The sequence below is a fragment of the Pecten maximus genome, chromosome 14 (genome assembly GCF_902652985.1).
Source record: "Pecten maximus chromosome 14, xPecMax1.1, whole genome shotgun sequence".
In the NCBI taxonomy this organism is placed as follows: domain Eukaryota; kingdom Metazoa; phylum Mollusca; class Bivalvia; order Pectinida; family Pectinidae; genus Pecten; species Pecten maximus.
The window spans coordinates 31,613,504-31,635,005 of NC_047028.1; the positions used below are offsets into that span (position 1 = coordinate 31,613,504).

Sequence of the window (21,502 nt, forward strand, 5' to 3'; positions counted from 1 at the left end):
GCCAGGTTAGCATGTCACGTGACTGTGCCTATTATTAAAATAAGTATAGAACCCGACATACCACAGGTCAAAGGTCAACGTCTGTAAACTTCTTGTGTTGCTAGCAATTTACGAACCTGTTTGGTTTTACTTATTGGTTGTCCCCGAAGGTATACAACGACCGGCAGGTGTCTGTGTATAACTGTCTTTACTAGAACCTAACTGGAATATCAATATTGTACATTTGGCATGAGACGATATCAGAACCTCCTCATATTATATATTGTGTAATTGTTCCTATTTACAATGGATAAAGTTCCACACAGACAACAATATCATGTACATGTGTATTTGACAACATTGGACGGCAACACCTAACATGCTCGTTATTGGAAAGTTTAGTTTGCCTACCTAACAGGAGGTAAGTATAACTGTAATATCTTCCACAGGAATAATATATAAAGTCTTTGTTTAACCGTGCCATACCATCGATTTCATAACGTATCAAGTAAGCATGCTGTTCTTTAAATGTCCGTTCACGTGTCACGAACAGTGATTCACATTCTATTAATTGGTTGACAGTGATCGATAAACACATATCTCTAGGTAAGAATAAACTCACTTAGCTTACTACTAGTGATCAAAGCCAGCTAGGAGCGAACCTAAGAAACTCAGTAATGTCCTCAAGCGCACGAGGTATAAAGCATATCGAGGTAGTTTCTTAATATATATGATGGCTATCCATTATTAGGGCTAGTACAGCTATCTTTGGATTGTTAATCCTTTTATTTATATATATTTACGTAACTATACGTACATGTATTATTAGATAACAAAATATTTCGAAATAGTTCGATAGTGTGCAATGCAACAAAAGTACCTTGGAAATACGACAGGGCGACAACATTTGTTTTATCACACTGTCGAGTATTTATTTCTCATGACTTTTTTATTTTATCGCATGGCACACTATTGCAATTTTCACGGCACACTTTCGCACTGTCGCTCCTTGACATGGCCGAAATCAGGCTCTATCTTATCAACAGCTATGTTGATTTCAAGGCGGTCTCCCCTGTGTGCGAGATGTTTTGAGAGGCTGCAGTATGTTGTAATCACCTTGTGATACATTTGTAACTCACTGAAGCATACTGTCAAAGACATCCAGCAGGACACCCTACCCGGTCACATTATACTGATAATACCTGCCAGTTACACACGTGTCAGATTAGGTATAAAGCGAATTAGAAGCGTACAATAACCGTCAAGGGCTTTGGTGTGTTAGTTACGTCTCGGCGTGGATTAAATACCCGGGTATTAGAAACATGTGGAATTAACAAAATATTGAATGTCTACTTTGATATCGTGTAATGCTTATTTCACAGATACTAAACCTATAAATGTACCAGTCGTGGTATAAGGTAATAGTATATTTATGTCATCAAAGATTTAAGTGACAGCCAACTTACGTTTTGTATTGAGCGGTGCTGATATGTCGTGTGTTTTATATACAATAATTGTAGGACCTGTCAGTGATGTAAGTGATCACAAATTCATCAATAATAAAACATCTCTGAAACATTAACAACAAATGATTGTCATATAAGAATAGCTATATTTTGACACCGAATGAAACAAATTCGTTTTACCATTAATGGAGTGGCAAAGGGATTGAATTTTCTGAGCGACTTAGTTTTTTTATCAAGACACACGTATATCAATATGAAAACACTGAATAATTACATAATATTTAAACAATTTTTAAAGAATTTGATATATAATGTCATTCAAAAACATTGATTCCCTCAACTTTAGCTTAACTGTGTTTTATTTGTCATTTTCTGCTTAACGATACATATGCAAATATCATAAAACAAATTATATAAAAAGGGGGGGGGGGGGGGGGGCCGCGGGGGGGGGGGGGGGGGGGGATCAGAAGAAGTGTAAAGACACTTAGATAATTTTGACACCTATAGATATATAGATTGACGTTACATTACAGCATAGAAAAAAAGATAAAACACAACATCATAAAGACAATACAGTCTAATGTAAAAACATCAGTTGGATATTGACCAAATAATTAGATACATTGTACTTAATAAAAGGGAAAGAAACGTGAATGTGGGATTTGTTGCTTCCATTTGGTTGTTGATATGTGTATTTAGATAAAGTATTAATCTAAAATGATAGAAGTACATAATATACACATCCTACGTTATTCGTATGATACTCAGTCCCAGACAAAGTCAGCATACTCCAATACAGGGTGAATAAACGAGATACATGTATTTGTAAAGAAAGTCTATCTAATTTGAATTTGAGTGGTCGCAGTACATTTATTTTGCTAGAAGCTTAATTCATTTTCAGAATTCATGTGTAGAACGGGATGATAAATGCACAGGTAGTAAAGATACTCTGCATATATTAATATCAAACGGCGGGTAGTCGTCGACTTTTCTAAATAGATGTTGTAGAGTTCATCCGGAAAAATATATAACACACCTATACAATTGTATACTCAAACCTATACAAATACAAACACACATATATAAACATATACAAACACCTATATAAATATACGCACACACCTATATCAATATATATATATATAAAGTGAAAAAATAGTTTGTTTCCATGTGAAAGTAAGAATAAAGATATAATAATAAAAAAAACTCGACGACTGACATTCAAGCGCTTTCACAGCTCTTGCTGCTCATCAGGAACATGACGTTATATATACACACACCTATACACACACACACCTATACACACACACACACCTATACAAATGTATACACACACCTATACAAATACATGTATATATATACACACACACACCTATATCAATATAATATATACACACAGACACCGACACACACACACCTATATAAATATATATACACACATATATAAACATATACACACCCCTATATCAATATATACCTGTACATGTACATAATACTCTCACATGCATACATATATACACATATGCATAAATATATACAAATACACATGCATGTACAAATTGCATTCTGTATACGTATACACACCTACACTCCCTCACACATAAATATACAAGCGTACATGTATATACAATGTATGCGTGTCAAATCATACCTTTATGTAGTACATGCGCACATTTACCCTCACACATATGCATGTACTCACTAACTATAAACATAATAAATATAATCTTGTTAAAAAGTTGGCAATCACGATAAAGGCCAATGTTTTCACTCGCTTAGAAATGTTCTTTCTTCTTCAAAAGATCATAATTTTGAAGTGATTTTGTTTTGTTCTGTACTGACACGGGCGAATCAGTCGTGAGGCAATGTCAGGAGAGACATTTGCGAAGAAGAAAGGTTTTTAGAGAGAAGTGAAAAGACAAGATCCTTAAGGTAGTAGCCTTTTACGACCACGCAATTCAGCAGGTTCATTTCATACGCCCTACCTTCAGGACAGTGACTGAAGTGCTAATAGTTCCTATTGTGTAATAATTATCAATATTTGATGTACTACTGTATTGTTTTTGTTTTCAGATAAATCCACTCAACAACTATGGGATGTGGATCCTCAAAATCGGAATTTGTCAAAGTTGTGAATGCTCCCTCTACCTCCACTTCGACAACGGAAAAACCAGAACGTCATGTTCACTTCCCAGACCCTGAATTTGTTCTCCATAAGATACCAGATACCAGACAAAATGGTGTTAATCATAACAATAACGACAACAGACCGGTTTTCAAACGTGTTCAGTCGCCAAAAATTCCGGGCAACTCACGTGCAGCTAATTTTAAGATGGCGCCTGCTTTGGTACCGACTTCACCTAAGTTGACCGTGCCGAGGAAGAGGCCTAAAGTAACATTGCCGGATGTAGAGCTTCCCCCGCCACGCCCACCCGCCACTAAGCGGGAGGACATCATTCCAGACGTCACCGCTTTCAATAAAGTAGACGATCATGCTCTAACCGTGAGTTTAAATTTATGTTTAATTCATTGACTTTTCTAACTCTAACCAAACATTGGAAAATTATTGAAAATAATTATTTTCATTAAGAGATATGCAATTTGTATAACAAGTTAAACATATATTGGCAGCTAGCTTGAGATTGATGTAAAATTGACTAAGGGATCAAGAGAACACCATGTGAACATGTCTGTAACAATACTATTTCTATCCACCATCACCTTATATATAACCGTCATTAGGTCATCATCTAGTGCTACTTATATTTAATAGAGGATATCTAACAGTGTCTTCAGTAATACCAAATATATTTCACGAGTGGGGCTAATATTTTGATATTTTTCATTAGTGTTTATTACATTTTTTATCAACGAAAAACCTACCCCGTATGCTAACTAGGCCTAATGTAAACAAAAAGTAGTTCCTCCTGTCCAGGTGCTGACATATATGTCGGGCTTTCTGATTGGTCAATTATTTTGGTATTTTCTAATCATTAATTTGATTGGTCAAATCAGCAAAAGTGATATTTTTCACTTTCACTAGTGAAAAATATGATATTGAAAAATATCACTTTTATAGAATGAATAATTTTTGATATTTCACTGGTAAAAATGTAATAAACTTCCTTCTTCTATATCACAGCTTTGTACACATAGATGGGCATGGGTTTCCATTTCATATGAGAATTATGACACAATAATACGACCATATATAATTATCGATAGTACGATAACAGCTCTCACATGAAATGAAGACCTATGCACATCACATAACCGAGATTTGTAAAAAAAAAAATATATACATATCTGGTATTTCGAAGAATATATCAACATTTGAAATGATACCTATTTTAAAATATGATATCCATCTGTTCTCTTTTCTTATGTGATTGTGAATGAAGTCTGAGTTCTACATGTGATGGCACAATGGAGCTTGTTGGAACATAACGTCAGTTGTATTATTGAGGACCCAAACCCTTGTAACGTACACCAGTACATCAGGGTTATGCTGGGACTTGTCCGTATTGTCAGGCGTCTATTTCGTTTGATTGTTATACATGGTGATTCCATATTGATAGTTAAATCTGGATGTAACTTGATAATGTGATACAGAACTTATTATCTCCATAATGTTCAAAGCGTTTTTTCCCTTTAGATTAGAAAAGTCACATATTAATATATTTTGAATTTCTTGGTTATACTATATACTGAAATTAATGTTATGTTCCTGTAGATGACAATAATTATAGTTTAAAATTAGCAATAGTAAAATTTCACAAAAAAAAATAATAAAAAAAAAAATTCCTAGTTACCAGATAAAACATAACCCCACGTGTAAGAGTTTGGCTGGACAACACTCGACCAGCCTCTGACAAGCGAAACTCTTATACTTGTGTTAGGATATCCCTGTCCACGAAACCGGCCAATGTAAAATTCTATTAGTACCGATTCATTCAACACACTATTATACATACATATAGCAAACATTTATATCGTGCTGTAATGTTAGTAGTAAATACAACGTAATTCCTCGACCTTCTACTACTTACCAAACCCTCCTTCACACCACTCATTGGAGACCATCTTGGATCTATTGGAGTTTTTTTTTTTTGTAACTTGACAACTTGTGATGAAACATTTTCTGTATCAATGACAGGATAACCTTCCATCTGGATTCCCATACTTGTGGTCCCCGGCATCATTGACGAGCCCTAGAAGGACAAAACAGCTGTATGATACAGTTTAATTTTCTGTATACTGTATACGAAGTTTTGATATTCACCTTACTGTCTGTTTGATATTCATCAGTCTTTATACTATATATATGCAGTGTGATATTCATCAGTCTTTACACTATATATATGAAGTGTAATATTCATTAATCTTTATACTTTATATACTGTTTGATATTCATCGTTTTGGTTAATTATCCGTATCATATCTAGAGGTGCTGTTCCTGGTTGTGACTTTTCTGCAATCCTTCTTGCTGTGTAGTTTAAAATATGATGCATCCAGTATATACTGATCTTAGACACAATTACGTGCAATGTGTAAGCTATAAATCACGATGACAATTTCTTATATATTCTTTTTTTCCAAACGATAGATTGTATTAAGCTAATGCTCGAGTTGAATTAAAAAATCTACACCTTAGAGTAGAATTATTTGCGTGTAATGGGTTATCAATATCACAAGCTAACTGGACAAACACGACACTGTCTGATCTGAAAATGTACTGATTGGCCATCTGTTTTAATTGTTTTAAACAGTCCGATCCAAAAGTTGTGTTACCACGCTATAGCGCCTATGAAAAGATTAAGATGGATGCGGTAGTATTAAAGGTTAATATGGCCTTGACCTTTGCTGGTAAAGGGTTATATAACCTTGACCTTTTGTGATGGTGATGGCAAAGAGTTATATGCACCTGACCTTTGTGAGAGTGTTGGTGAAGGTTATACTCTATGAAGACTAGGATTACTGGGCTTATATAGTGGTTAGAGATTACTGTTAATCGTTTGGAATCCTCGAAAACAAAATTCAAAATCTTAATAACAAAAATACGTTGGTTTGTTCTGCCATTGTGTTGTGAACAGGAATTTTTATATACTTGTCATTAATTTACAGAAAATTCAATTTAAAAGTGAATATAAGAGAAAACTCCTGGTAAAGTAATGATAGGCTACGACCAGTTCTCACAATTTAACGTTTAAGTCAATTCCCTTGGAAGTATGAATGATTTACATAATTGAGCTTGCGATAGGTATATATAGAACCTTAATTGAGCTTGCGATAGGTATATATAGAACCTTAATTGGGAATTGATAGGCTGAGGTAAGATTTACAAGATATATCCTTGTTTTTCAAGCAGAAGATTAGTCAAGATGACATCGGAAACAAATTCGCACTATAATGTATTTTCATTTTCTAGCTACAGTATATATTGGCTTTCCCTATTCATTGTGCTACTTAACACGCTGTGACGAACCGCTTTAATCAGATTACCAACATATTACAATGTATTACGTGCATTTTCCTTTATGTGAAAAAACACACATATCCAATAGAGACTAATAAGATATGTGGTCTCAGGTTATTGCATGCGCATGCTCTTTGTTTGAAAATAATTTTTACCAATGTCGTAATCCAGGCGTTTGTTTGATTTATTAGAATGATAAATATACTGATACAAGCATGTGATGTACGGATTATAATTCGTTTTTATTCAAACACTTTTAAAAAATGAACATGGATAAAGTTTTCAGTAATAAAATATAGATTTTTTAATACTGCACTATCTATATTTCAGAACACAAAAAAAAAAAAAAAAAAAAAATTCAGTAATAAAATATAGATTTTTTTAATACTGCACTATCGATATTTCAGAACACAAAAAAAAAATATCTCCAAAATCTATAAAAAGACACACATGCGTATTATGATGTGAAATGATATCGAAAATTGTCCAACTAGACAACATAACCACATTGATAACTGAACGTTGGTATAATTATATTAAATAAGGGCTGGTTAATGTAGTACATATGTAAATACGACCTAGTCATGTCCGGCCATCTACTGTCAAATTAGTATATTCAAAGTTTCCGTTTTCGAGAAAAATGGAATCCCGAAACAAAATCTTTAAAAAAATTGTTTTGTTATAACCGTGAAATATTTGGTGATCCATGTCAACAAGTGTGTACTCAATTTTTTTTTATTTATTTGGAAATACAAAAAATATTCTAAAAATAAAATAAGATGTCCCAAAGAAAATGTCTTCCTTGTAAACGAGAAAGTGTACAAGATCCGTATACAATTAAACCTTGTTGAACAGTTACTTCTGTATTGGTACAGAATTACCATAATTATGGATAAAAGCTTAATTATATATCAATGTTCATTTCAATGGATGCATACTAAACAGGAGACTAACCCAAGCGTGACCAACTGTGACGCAAATTTAACAGGGGTATATATCTAGATTATAACAGCTTAACCAGCGAGCTGGAGATTACGGGGGATTCGTTATTGAGGATTCAGTTATTTATGTTTAAATGGCAGTTCTCTTTATTGACATTTTGACGTTGAGATTAAAATAACGAATCCGCTACAGCAGCGTATTGGGGATTCAGTTTCTTATGTTCATTTGGTATTTCCTTATAAAATATGATAGAGCATCTGAATAATGAATCCACTGCCTGCTTGCAGCGGATTGGGGATTTAGTTGAATATAATTATTTTTCTTATAATACAGTGTGTAATATATTGGTTTGCCCTATACATTGTGTTACTTAACACGCTGTCACGAACCGCTTTCATAAGATTACCAACATATTACAATGAATTACGTGCATTTTCCTTTACGTGAAAAAAACACACATATCCAATAGAGAATAATAAATATGTGGTCTCAGGTTATTGCACGCGCATGTGATTAGTTTTTTTATCATTTTTATGAACGGTCCCTACTGAACCATTTGGACAAATTTGTACTATAGTATAGTTGGTCGTTATATACATATAATTTCACATATCGAGCCTTGTTAATGAGCCTGAAATCACACTTTGAGAGTGACGATTTTTTAAGTTCCTTATTTTCTAGATCATTAAATAGACTAAGCTAAAGTACCACACAGGGCAGAACAACATACACCATTACGTACCTGTATATATATACATGTTAATCAGTTAATGGACAATGGTGGATATCTGAAAGTCCTTCTTTAATTGTTGGAGTAATATTGAGCAAATTTGAGCTGAATTCAAGCAAAAACAAAAAATATATTTCTTGTTTTTTCTAACTCCTTGAAATATTGTCAAATCGTTCAGGAAAACCTAGCTTCATGTTGCTGTATGCTGAATAAGCATACCAAGTTTGAAAGAAATCGGTTGAAAATGTAGGAGATCTCCTGACAAACCACTTACACTTATAAATATAAATATCAATTAAACATAAAGAACTGAATCCCCGATCCGCTGCTGGCAGTGGATTGGTCGTTGGCATTCGAATCCCCAATAACGAATAACGAATCCACTGCTAACTTCAGCTTGCTCTTTACACTAGCAACTTCAAACTACATCATTGATTTTAAGTTATGTCATTTCATAGTTGGAAACAATTACAATGTATAAATAAATATAATCACATATTTGGTTTAGATGGCAAATGCTCAAACCACAAAAATAATTTGTTAAAGAGGCTTACCCGCAGACGGACCGGTAAACGGCACATCTCCGATCACTAAATAAACTTCAGTACACGTTTCTATGTGACAAAATTAGAGGCTTTCCGACTTTATTTCTTGAAAACAATTACAGAATATGTATTTAAAAGACGTTTTAAAACTCAACCTGAGAGGGAAATGTATGGGATATAACGGCAAATCTTCTTTGTAAATCGCCGCTGCCTTTGAAGTTATCACTGTGCGGCACTGTGCACGTGCTTGTTTCTTTGATGTGTCAATCAAATAAGACTTATTGCGGTTTGCGATTAAATAAATAATATTAAAAATGAGGTTTTAATATCACTTTTCAGCGTTTTATAAGGAAAATAAAATGAAAAACTCAACAATTCCAACAATCTGTCATGTGTAAAAAATATTTTTCTATTAGCCAGTTTTTCTGATCTCTCTGCGGGCAAGCCTCTTTAAGTCATTTCACGGTTGACAATTACTTAGTTTATATACATGAACTTCTCTAGATGATTTATATAGCAAAAATCGTATCATCAATATTCAAAGGTATAGACATTTTCGTATCCAAATATCTAAATAAAGGCTAACGCATAACATTACAGTGACGGTATAGCATGTTACGTAGGATAACGTACGCACCATCCATGGTGTTTCGCGTATTTAGACGATTTAAGTACACATGTATGTAGGTGCACTGCAATAACCACAACAGCACAGTATATATTGGAATAATTTGATATCCTAAATTTGTCATTTTTTTTATTCATGTAACATTTGAAGGCTCCGAGATCAATGGAAGGATCAGTAGAGATCCTAGCAAGATACCTTGTGTTACCGGCACGATCTGACCTTGAGAAAGTCCGAGGATTTTACAGATGGATCACAAACAATATAGCGTAAGAAGGGATTTAGTACCTGTACAACACTAAGATACTCAATCATCCGTCCGTGTCACTAAATCAACATGATATTTCAAACCAAATGTCACTTTAATTATGATTACATTCAATTTTAGTGAATGTCTGTTGATCTGTTTGTTGATTTGTTGTGGTTTACATACTTACAATAACAAAATTTGCACTGTAAATTCACATCGTGATCTACAAATTAACATGGCTAACAATATGAAATGAAATTTTAACACGTTTTCAGATGCAGTGTTTTCCTGAAATTTCGCATGATATTATTTAACTTTACAACATCGATATGCTACAAAATGAAAACAACATTTTAGAAATAAAATCATATTTTTTTTATCATTGAATAACAACTTCATCCAGTTTATCTACATTTTATTCCATGTCGTATTCAGCATATTCCGAAACAGAGATAAAATCTACGTTACTAAATTGGTAAAATTTAACACAAACGTTCAGTCTCTTCTTGCAAATTACATAACAAATACTAAGTTTTACAAGAAACCAGAGCAGATGTCTATGGAAAACTAAATCATCATAACATTTTACGGTGATTTTTTGAGGGAGTTGATAGAAAATACATTTTAATACATGGTCAGGGCCGTAGGCAGACTATTGAGAACGTGTAAGTCAATGGGAGGGGTCTGAGAGATGCCTATGAACATGTAGGTCCTTCTTTGCCCTGTGTCTGTGACTGTGTAACGTACGTTACTCGGACCAGGAGATGGGCTACTAGAGCTAACATTAGACTGGTTTTCAGTCGGTGATTATTCTTACTTGGGTTTGAAGAAATCGGCGACATTTTTAGAAGCCTTCTTTATTTTGAATAAATACACTTGTCAGCTTTATACAATCGGAAACATGGAATTGATAGTAATAGACAAAGTATTTCGGAATGATCTAGGCTCATCTTTTAAAGTACATTGTGTAGACTATTTATTTGGTTATCTAATACAAGAATTGGATGCTACGATCATAACTTATATTTAATGGACACCTGAAATACTGGCCCCTGGCCCGTGGAATTTTATGTGTAAGTTTTTTATGGACACTACGCCCCACATGATGTAATATAATGCATGATGTAAAACAATACATAATGTAATACAATACATAATGTAATACAATACAAGATATAATACAATGCATGATGTAATACAATTATACACGATTTAATACAATACATAATGTAATACAATTATACATAATGTAATACAATTATACATAATGTAATACAATTATACATAATGTAATACAATACATGATGTAATACAATACATGGTGTAATATAATATATAATGTAATATAATACATAATGTAATATAATACATGATGTAATACAATACATGATGTAATATAATACATAATGTAATACAATACATGATGTGATACAATACATAATGTAATATAATACATAATGTAATATAATACATAATGTAATATAATACATGATGTAATACAATACATGATGTAATATAATACATAATGTAATACAATACATGATGTGATACAATACATAATGTAATACAATACATAATGTAATATAATACATGATGTGATACAATACATGATGTAATACAATACATGGTGTAATACAATACATGATGTAATAATACATGGTGTAATACAATACATAAAAGTAATACAATACATAATGTTAATATAATACATATGTAATATAATACATAATGTAATATAATACATGATGTAATACAATACCATGATGTAATAACATGATGTAATAATACATGATGTAATATATAATACATGATGTAATACAATACATGATGTAATATAATACATGATATAATATATACATGATGTAATACAATGCATGATGTAATATAATACATGATGTAATATAATACATAATGTAATACAATACATGATGTAATACAATACATGATATAATACAATACATAATGTAATACAATACATAATGTAATACAATACATAATGTAATACAATACATAATGTAATACAATACATGATATAATACAATACATGATGTAATACAATACATAATGTAATACAATACATAATATAATACATGATGTAATACAATACATGATATAATACAATACATGGTGTAATACAATACATGATATGATACAATACATGATGTAATATAATACATAATGTGATACAATACATAATGTAATACAATACATAATGTAATACAATACATGATGTAATACAATACATGATATGATACAATACATGATGTAATATAATACATAATGTGATACAATACATAATGTAATACAATACATGATGTAATACAATACATGATATAATACAATACATAATGTAATATAATACATAATGTGATACAATACATAATGTAATACAATACATGATATGATACAATACATGATGTAATATAATACATAATGTGATACAATACATAATGTAATACAATACATAATGTAATACAATACATGATGTAATACAATACATGATATGATACAATACATGATGTAATATAATACATGATATAATACAATACATGATGTAATATAATACATAATGTGATACAATACATAATGTAATACAATACATGATGTAATACAATACATGATATGATACAATACATGATGTAATACAATACATGATGTAATATAATACATGATATAATACAATACATGATGTAATATAATACATAATGTAATACAATACAAGATATAATACAATGCATGATGTAATACAATTATACTTGATGTAATACAATTATACACGATTTAATACAATACATAATGTAATACAATTATACATAATGTAATACAATTATACATAATGTAATACAATTATACATAATGTAATACAATACATGATGTAATATAATACATAATGTAATACAATTATACATAATGTAATACAATACATGATGTAATATAATACATAATGTAATATAATACATGATATAATATAATACATGATGTAATATAATACATGATGTAATACAATACATGATGTAATATAATACATGATATAATATAATACATGATGTAATATAATACATGATGTAATACAATACATGATGTAATATAATACATGATGTAATACAATACATGATGTAATATAATACATGATATAATATAATACATGATATAATATAATACATGATGTAATATAATACATGATGTAATACAATACATGATATAATATAATACATGATGTAATACAATACATGATGTAATATAATACATGATGTAATACAATACATGATGTAATATAATACATGATGTAATACAATACATGATGTAATATAATACATGATATAATATAATACATGATATAATATAATACATGATGTAATATAATACATGATGTAATACAATACATGATATAATATAATACATGATGTAATACAATACATGATATAATATAATACATGATGTTATATAATACATGAAGTAATACAATTAAACTTGATGTAATATAATACATGATATAATATAATACATGATGTAATACAATACATGATGTAATATAATACATGATATAATATAATACATGATGTAATACAATACATGATGTAATATAATACATGATGTAATATAATACATAATGAAATACAATACATGATGTAATACAATACATGATATAATACAATACATAATGTAATACAATACATAATGTAATACAATACATAATGTAATACAATACATAATGTAATACAATACATGATATAATACAATACATGATGTAATACAATACATAATGTAATACAATACATAATATAATACATGATGTAATACAATACATGATATAATACAATACATGGTGTAATACAATACATGATATGATACAATACATGATGTAATATAATACATAATGTGATACAATACATAATGTAATACAATACATAATGTAATACAATACATGATGTAATACAATACATGATATGATACAATACATGATGTAATATAATACATAATGTGATACAATACATAATGTAATACAATACATGATGTAATACAATACATGATATAATACAATACATAATGTAATATAATACATAATGTGATACAATACATAATGTAATACAATACATGATATGATACAATACATGATGTAATATAATACATAATGTGATACAATACATAATGTAATACAATACATAATGTAATACAATACATGATGTAATACAATACATGATATGATACAATACATGATGTAATATAATACATGATATAATACAATACATGATGTAATATAATACATAATGTGATACAATACATAATGTAATACAATACATGATGTAATACAATACATGATATAATACAATACATGATATAATACAATACATAATGTAATATAATACATAATGTGATACAATACATAATGTAATACAATACATGATATGATACAATACATGATGTAATATAATACATAATGTGATACAATACATAATGTAATACAATACATAATGTAATACAATACATGATGTAATACAATACATGATATGATACAATACATGATGTAATATAATACATGATATAATACAATACATGATGTAATATAATACATAATGTGATACAATACATGATGTAATACAATACATGATGTAATACAATACATAATGTAATACAATACATGATGTAATACAATACATGATATAATACAATACATGATATAATATAATACATAATGTGATACAATACATAATGTAATACAATACATGATGTAATACAATACATGGTGTAATACATGGTGTAATATAATACATAATGTAATATAATACATAATGTAATACAATACATAATGTAATATAATACATAATGTAATACAATGCATGATGTAATACAATAGTCAATACATAATGTAATACAATACATAATGTAATACAATACATAATGTAATACAATACATAATGTAATACAATACACAATGTAATACAATGCATGATGTAATACAATAGTCAATACATAATGTAATACAATATATAATGTAATACAATACATGGTGTAATACAATACATGGTGAATTATATAATGTAGTACTTAGCTAAACGGAGGACGTTTCATACAATCATAAACTGCAGTGTTTCCTGTTTATTCAGTAATAAGTGTTAATTAACCTCCTCCTCTGTTACCACCAGGTACGACACTGACTCACATTTCCTCGGGAAACGGAAGCCGGTGGATGCCGAGTCTGTTCTGAGGCTGAAGAGGGCAGTTAGTTCGGGTTACTCCAACCTTTTTGCTGGGCTATGCAGGTCTGTTTGTGTTCTCGTAAATCAAAATATGGAAAGGAAAAATGGCTCCCCTTTAGTCAACACGCACAAAGCAAATCCTTAAACTCTTCCATCCTGATAGACCAGTTTGGAATTGAGATGTTTCATGGGAATCTGTCAACACGCAACCAGGTCATAGAACCGCATCGCTTAGTTATAACTTAGTATATAACCACATCACTCAGTTATAACTCAGTATAGAACCACACCACTTAGTTATCACTTAGTATAGAACCACATCACTTAGTTATAACTTAGTATAGAACCACATCACTTAGTTATAACTTAGTATTGAACCACATCACTTAGTTATAACTTTGTATAGAACCACATCACTTAGTTATCACTTTGTATAGAACCACATCACTTAGTTATCACTTAGTATAGAACCACATCACTTAGTTATAACTTTGTATAGAACCACATCACTTAGTTATAACTTAGTATTGAACCACATCACTTAGTTATCACTTAGTATAGAACCACATCACTTAGTTATAACTTAGTATAGAACCACATCACTCAGTTATCACTTAGTATAGAACCACATCACTCAGTAATAATTGAGTACAGAAATACTAAGAATCTTCAACATTACTTAACGATCGAATCATCGCCATATTATTTGATTTCCTTCGTTAAGAATGTAAAATCTATTGAATTTATGTTGTAATTATGTTGTTTTTGTTTTGCTGAAAAATAATTATTTCCATATCATACAAATCAGTAGATAGATACATCGCCTACATCAGAAATCCTCCTGGATATGTTTAATATTTTTACTCTTCTGGTGCAGAGTTGCAAGGATCCCGGCAAAGTGTATCCATGGGTTTGCAAAGGGCTTCGACTACAACCCTTTTGAGAACTTCCATGAACTCGACTCCACGAATCACTCGTGGAATGCAGTGTACGTACAAGATGACTGGCGTCTGGTCGAATGTTCCTGGGGCGCGGGGCATCTTGACTCAAACAAAAAGTTCATGTACGCATACAAAGAGTTTTATTTTATGCCGAACCCAGAAGATGTTATATTCGCGCACTTTCCATGTGTAGGTACTGATCTGGAGGAGAGCAAACCCTGGCAGCTTCTTGAGGAACCAGTGGACTTAGGAAAGTTCAACAAGGTTTTAAAACCTGTGTACAGGGCCATTGAATGGGGAGTGCAATTCGTTTCCCATAAAATATGTGTGTTAGACGTCTGGAAAAAGGTCAATGTTACCATTGAGAGTGGGGATAGTGTCTCTTTAGGAGTTGTAAGTGCTCAGCTAATTCAAAACGAAAAAGAGATCCGACATCATGTCATGGTTTTGAAATTATCTGATGGCAAGTTTCAAGTGACGGTTCGTCCGCCTACAAAAGGTAAATACATTTTGAAAATTCTTGGTAATATTGATCCTGACGCTACGGAGACTTTGGGCCTTGTGGAATACTACCTCCGGTGTCATGAAGCTATTCCAGACTGTCAACCATATCCAGACCATTTTGGGCCTTGGGGTCCTGTGACAGCAGTGAAGTCATTCGGATTTGTCTCCCCAGAGTCCATAAATCCTTCTATTGTAACAGACAATGGTCGGGTGGCGTTCAGCTTAGAAACAAACAGATGTATGGAAGCGGTCACTCGACTCAGCTACGGTTTGGGAAATATTGCAGATATTGACGACTACGCAATGCTTGAGAGTACAGCTAATGAAATTCACATAACGGCACATTTTCCCCGAGATGGTTTTTATAAACTCAAGATAATGAGTAAGTCAGACAAGGACGAGTATAAACAAGCCATCAATTACATCATCGAATGTCGTAAAACTATACAACAATGCTCTCCTCTACCCAAGGTTTACAAGTTTGCGCGGGAATATCAATGTCGTCTGCTCGAACCTTTGGATCTTCATGTAACAGGCAGAACTCAAATTAATGTGCGGTTCACATCGGATAAAATAAAAGATGCTTCGATTCTCGGACGGAAGTTTGAAAAGGTTAATAATAATGAATGGGAAGCGATAGTGACGACATGTTTTCCCGGTGAGAAATTCATTATCTATGGAAGTATATCCGGTTCAGCTGGATCGTTCAAGAGTTTATATGAATTCAAGATCGTCTGAACTATTGTAATCATTACAGTTTATTATTTTAAACCATAGTCAGTTTATAATGTAGTATTCCAATATCTTTACATAGACCCTCAGAAAACAACTTAAATACTGATACTGCCGGATTTATATGATATCCTACTGTCAGTACTTATGTAAGATGCAGTATACTGTAAAAGTGGATATTTTCGCGTGTGGAAATTTTCGCTTAGCCAGCTTCCAAAGTGTTCGCGGTGTGGATATTTTCGCGCCGTCAAGATATTTTTGCGCTAACTTTCATCTTTTATATTTAGTATTTTTATGTGTTAATATATTCGCGTGTGGAAATTTTCGCGGAGATTTACTGATAGCGAAATAAGCAAAAATTTCCACACCGCGAATATTTCCACTTTTACAGTACTACATGTGGCAGAGCTGTAATTCCTCGTACTCCACAACTGGACAATACTGCTACGTAGGATTATCCATTTTTATGTTACGTTGTAAATTGTATTCGCTTGTTGGCTACGATCGAGTCCACGATCAAAGGGAGGTAATCATATATTCTGAGTATTCATTATATTATTTAGACGTGGGGAATGTTAATATACCCGATAGGTGTTCATTACACGAATGAGACGAAGAGAAATATACCGGATATGTTGCTTACACACTGTATATATCAGACTACCTATAAGAAGCATTCATGTAATGAAACTCAAAGTTTTATGTTGATTCTCACGTGCAATAAACTGATGAAGAAATCATGTTCAACAAAAAACGCTATGTACGATTCATATTGTCATCAATAACATTAAAGTCTGTACCCAAGTATATACAGCGGGTGTCAATTTATGTTTACGTTACGTATCTATAGCTGAAGTTTCTTCCTTGACGTCAGTAAATCTTAGTTAGGTATCTTACTTGACGTCAGTAAATCTTATTTTAGGTATCTTACTTGTATGTGACGTTGGTATATCTTAGTTTATATATCTTACTTGTACGTGATGTCAGTATATCTTATTTTAGGTATCTTACTTGTATGTGACGTCAGTATATCTTAGTTTAGGTATCTTACTTGTACGTGATGTCAGTATATCTTAGTTTAGGTATCTTACTTGTACGTGATGTCAGTATATCTTAGTTTAGGTATCTTACTTGTACGTGACGTCATTTTATCTTAGTTTAGGTATCTTACTTGTATGTGATGTCAGTATATCTTAGTTTAAGTATCTTACTTGTATGTGATGTCAGTATATCTTAGTTTAGGTATCTTACTTGTACGTGATGTCAGTATATCTTAGTTTAGGTATCTTACTTGTATGTGACGTCGGTATGTGTTAAGTTAAGGTGTCTTAATTGTACGGAGTTTGCTGAACATTCAACATTCAGAGTTGTAATGTGGTGCCAGCGGAAAATACGACATACGACATTCAACATTCAGAATAAGGAAAATATAATGTAATAGCTGTAAGGCTTGTATTCAAATAGTCAGTTTTTAATATCTATGTTGATTATTTTGAAAGCAGTCACCGTTGTGTCGAAATAGGCCAATATACGCCATGAAAGTGGTCAAACTGAGTTCAAAAGATGTAGATATGCTGGGAATTATGGTTCTATCTTAGCATAAAAGGTTTTAAGTTGAATTTCACAACTTCTTCGATTTACATTGTAACCCTCGGGAGAAAGAGAGGTAATACAGTAATAGTCTTTATATATGTAAATTTTACATTCGTTTACATTTTGTTCATTTCCGGTTGGAAATAATTCATTGTGATATAACATATTTTTAAACTGAGCCCAACCTCAGAGGCAGTGTAGCAGGGACTAAATAGGTCAGATGGGCTTGAATTTCATTAACAAATTAATCTCCTGAGAAAGCGGCCAAGCCTATTCCTCTTTCTCATCGGTCGTCACTCAACTAATGACCCTGGCTGTTAATAGGACGTTAAACAAAAACAAACCAAACGTCACTAAATCCACAGGCCGAAATCTTACCAATGTCAGAGGGTGCAATCCTACCAAATAAACACCTAGTGCTCATTCAATGGAGGATTGTAAATGTAGATGAAAGTGTAGTGTTAGAGCACTGTATACACCTACAATCGTCCTGGGTCAATCATCAGGAAAGGTCAATTGGGGCTTAGGGGACCTTTGATTACACGATGGTACGTATTCGTACCTGTGTTTGAAAACAAAAACGCATTCTTTTTGCAAAAACAGGCCACTTTATACCAAAGAAAATCGATTTTTCCAAGTGTACATATTTTCTACACACACATTATATATTACTACAAACGTTTTATGTTCAACAATTTTTATTTAAAAGTGTTTACGAGTATTATAAACATTTACATATTAATATCATTTCAAAAGTGAAAATGAAATACTGGTATGTATTAAATTTTAATTCGTTCGCAGGCAAGTATGAAGGAGGTAACTCTTGATTTGTCTCCTCAGGTAGGCTAAATACAGTTCACCCTTCCCTGGTACAGGTATTAATCCCTGACCAAGTCATTACCTCTATACACTAATCTTGGCAATTATCGCCGCCAGACACTCCTACCAACAGGTAAACGGTGACGAACTGCCGTCAGTAGTATTGATTATTCCTATTTATTTTACATTATATTTCAAATTAACAGGAGTTTTCACGTTAATCACAATAAAGTCAAACGGATAAGACAGGGCAACATCCTTAAACTAGCCTACACCATAATAAAATAACACATGTACTGTACATATCTCTAATACCCTTCACCGAAAACTATCACATTTGAATAATATCATTTATCCCTCTTACAAACCCTTCATCGACACCATTTTTAAAACAGCACAATGATGTACCTCGTCCAAGCCCTTCATCGACACTTTCTCTCTCTTTTTTGCATATTTATTTGTTAAACATTACCTAGAGTTGGAGGAGTGTGGGTACATTAAAATTAAAATGTTTTAAATGTTTGGTTTACGAGGTGTTACCGTAACCCTCGGTAAAACAACTGCATTGTATCCCTCACAGTTATCCCTGTATTAATTATAGGACGGGTATCCCTGTATTAATTATAGGACGAGTATCCCTGTATTAACTTTAGGACGGGTATCCCTGTATTAACTATAGGACGGGTATCCCTGTATTAACTATAGGACGGGTATCCCTGTATTAACCTTAGGACGGGTATCCCTGTATTAACTATAGGACGGGTATCCCTGTATAAACTATATGACGGGTATCCCTGTATTAACTATAGGACGGGTATCCCTGTATTAACTATAGGACGGGTATCCCTGCATTAACTATAGGAAGGGTATCCCTGTATTAACTATAGGACGGGTATCCCTGTATTAACTATAGGACGGGTATCCCTGTATAAACTATAGGACGGGTATCCCTGTATTAACTATAGGACGGGTATCCCTGTATTAACTATAGGACGGGTATCCCTGTATTAACTATAGGACGGATATAACCGTATTAACTATAGGACGGGTATCCCTGTATTAACTATAGGACGGATATAACCGTATTAACTATAGGACGGGTATCCCTGTATTAACTATAGGACGGGTATCCCTGTATTAACTATAGGACAGGTATCCCCGTATTAATTATAGGACGGGTATCCCTGTATTAACTATAGGACGGGTATCCCTGTATTAACAATCTGACGGGTATCCCTGTATTAACTATAGGACGGGTATCCCTGTATTAACTATAGGACGGGTATCCCTGTATTAACTATAGGACGGGTATCCCTGTATCAACTACCGGGCGGGTATCCCCGTATTAACTATAGGACTGGTATCCCTGTATTAACTAAAGGACGGGTTTCCCTGTATTAACTAAAGGACGGGTATCCCTGTATTAACTATAGCACGGGCATCCGTGTATTAACTATAGGACGGGTATCCCTGTATTAACTATAGGACGGGTATCCCCGTATTAATTATAGGACGGGTATCCCTGTATTAACTATAGGACGGGTATCCCTGTATTAACAATCCGACGGGTATCCCTGTATTAACTATAGGACGGGTATCCCTGTATTAACTATAGGACGGGTATCCCTGTATTAACTATAGGACGGGTATCCCTGTATTAACTATAGGACTGGTATCCCCGTATTAACTATAGGACGGGTAT

General features: G+C 32.3%; 1 protein-coding gene across 1 annotated transcript; it reads left to right on the plus strand.

Moving 5' to 3' along the window:
• Positions 1-101: 101 nt before the first annotated feature.
• LOC117342747 (kyphoscoliosis peptidase-like) lies at positions 102-17,622 on the plus strand. The gene is made up of 5 exons (XM_033904983.1): positions 102-400; positions 3,519-3,948; positions 9,917-10,032; positions 15,158-15,274; positions 16,089-17,622. Exons 2-5 carry the CDS (start codon positions 3,538-3,540, stop codon positions 17,392-17,394), a joined length of 1,950 nt encoding a protein of 649 aa, XP_033760874.1. The 5' UTR covers positions 102-400; positions 3,519-3,537; the 3' UTR covers positions 17,395-17,622.
• The last annotated feature ends 3,880 nt before the right edge of the window (positions 17,623-21,502 follow it).

What these genes read in the sequence shown, in the direction of transcription:
- LOC117342747 (XM_033904983.1), top strand. Translation starts at nt 3,538, where the DNA reads ATGGGATGTGGATCCTCAAAATCGGAATTTGTCAAAGTTGTGAATGCT. An exon ending in TAGACGATCATGCTCTAACC is followed by an intron (nt 3,949 to 9,916) that starts GTGAGTTTAAAT and finishes TAACATTTGAAG; the next exon opens with GCTCCGAGATCAATGGAAGG. An exon ending in CTTTTTGCTGGGCTATGCAG is followed by an intron (nt 15,275 to 16,088) that starts GTCTGTTTGTGT and finishes CTTCTGGTGCAG; the next exon opens with AGTTGCAAGGATCCCGGCAA.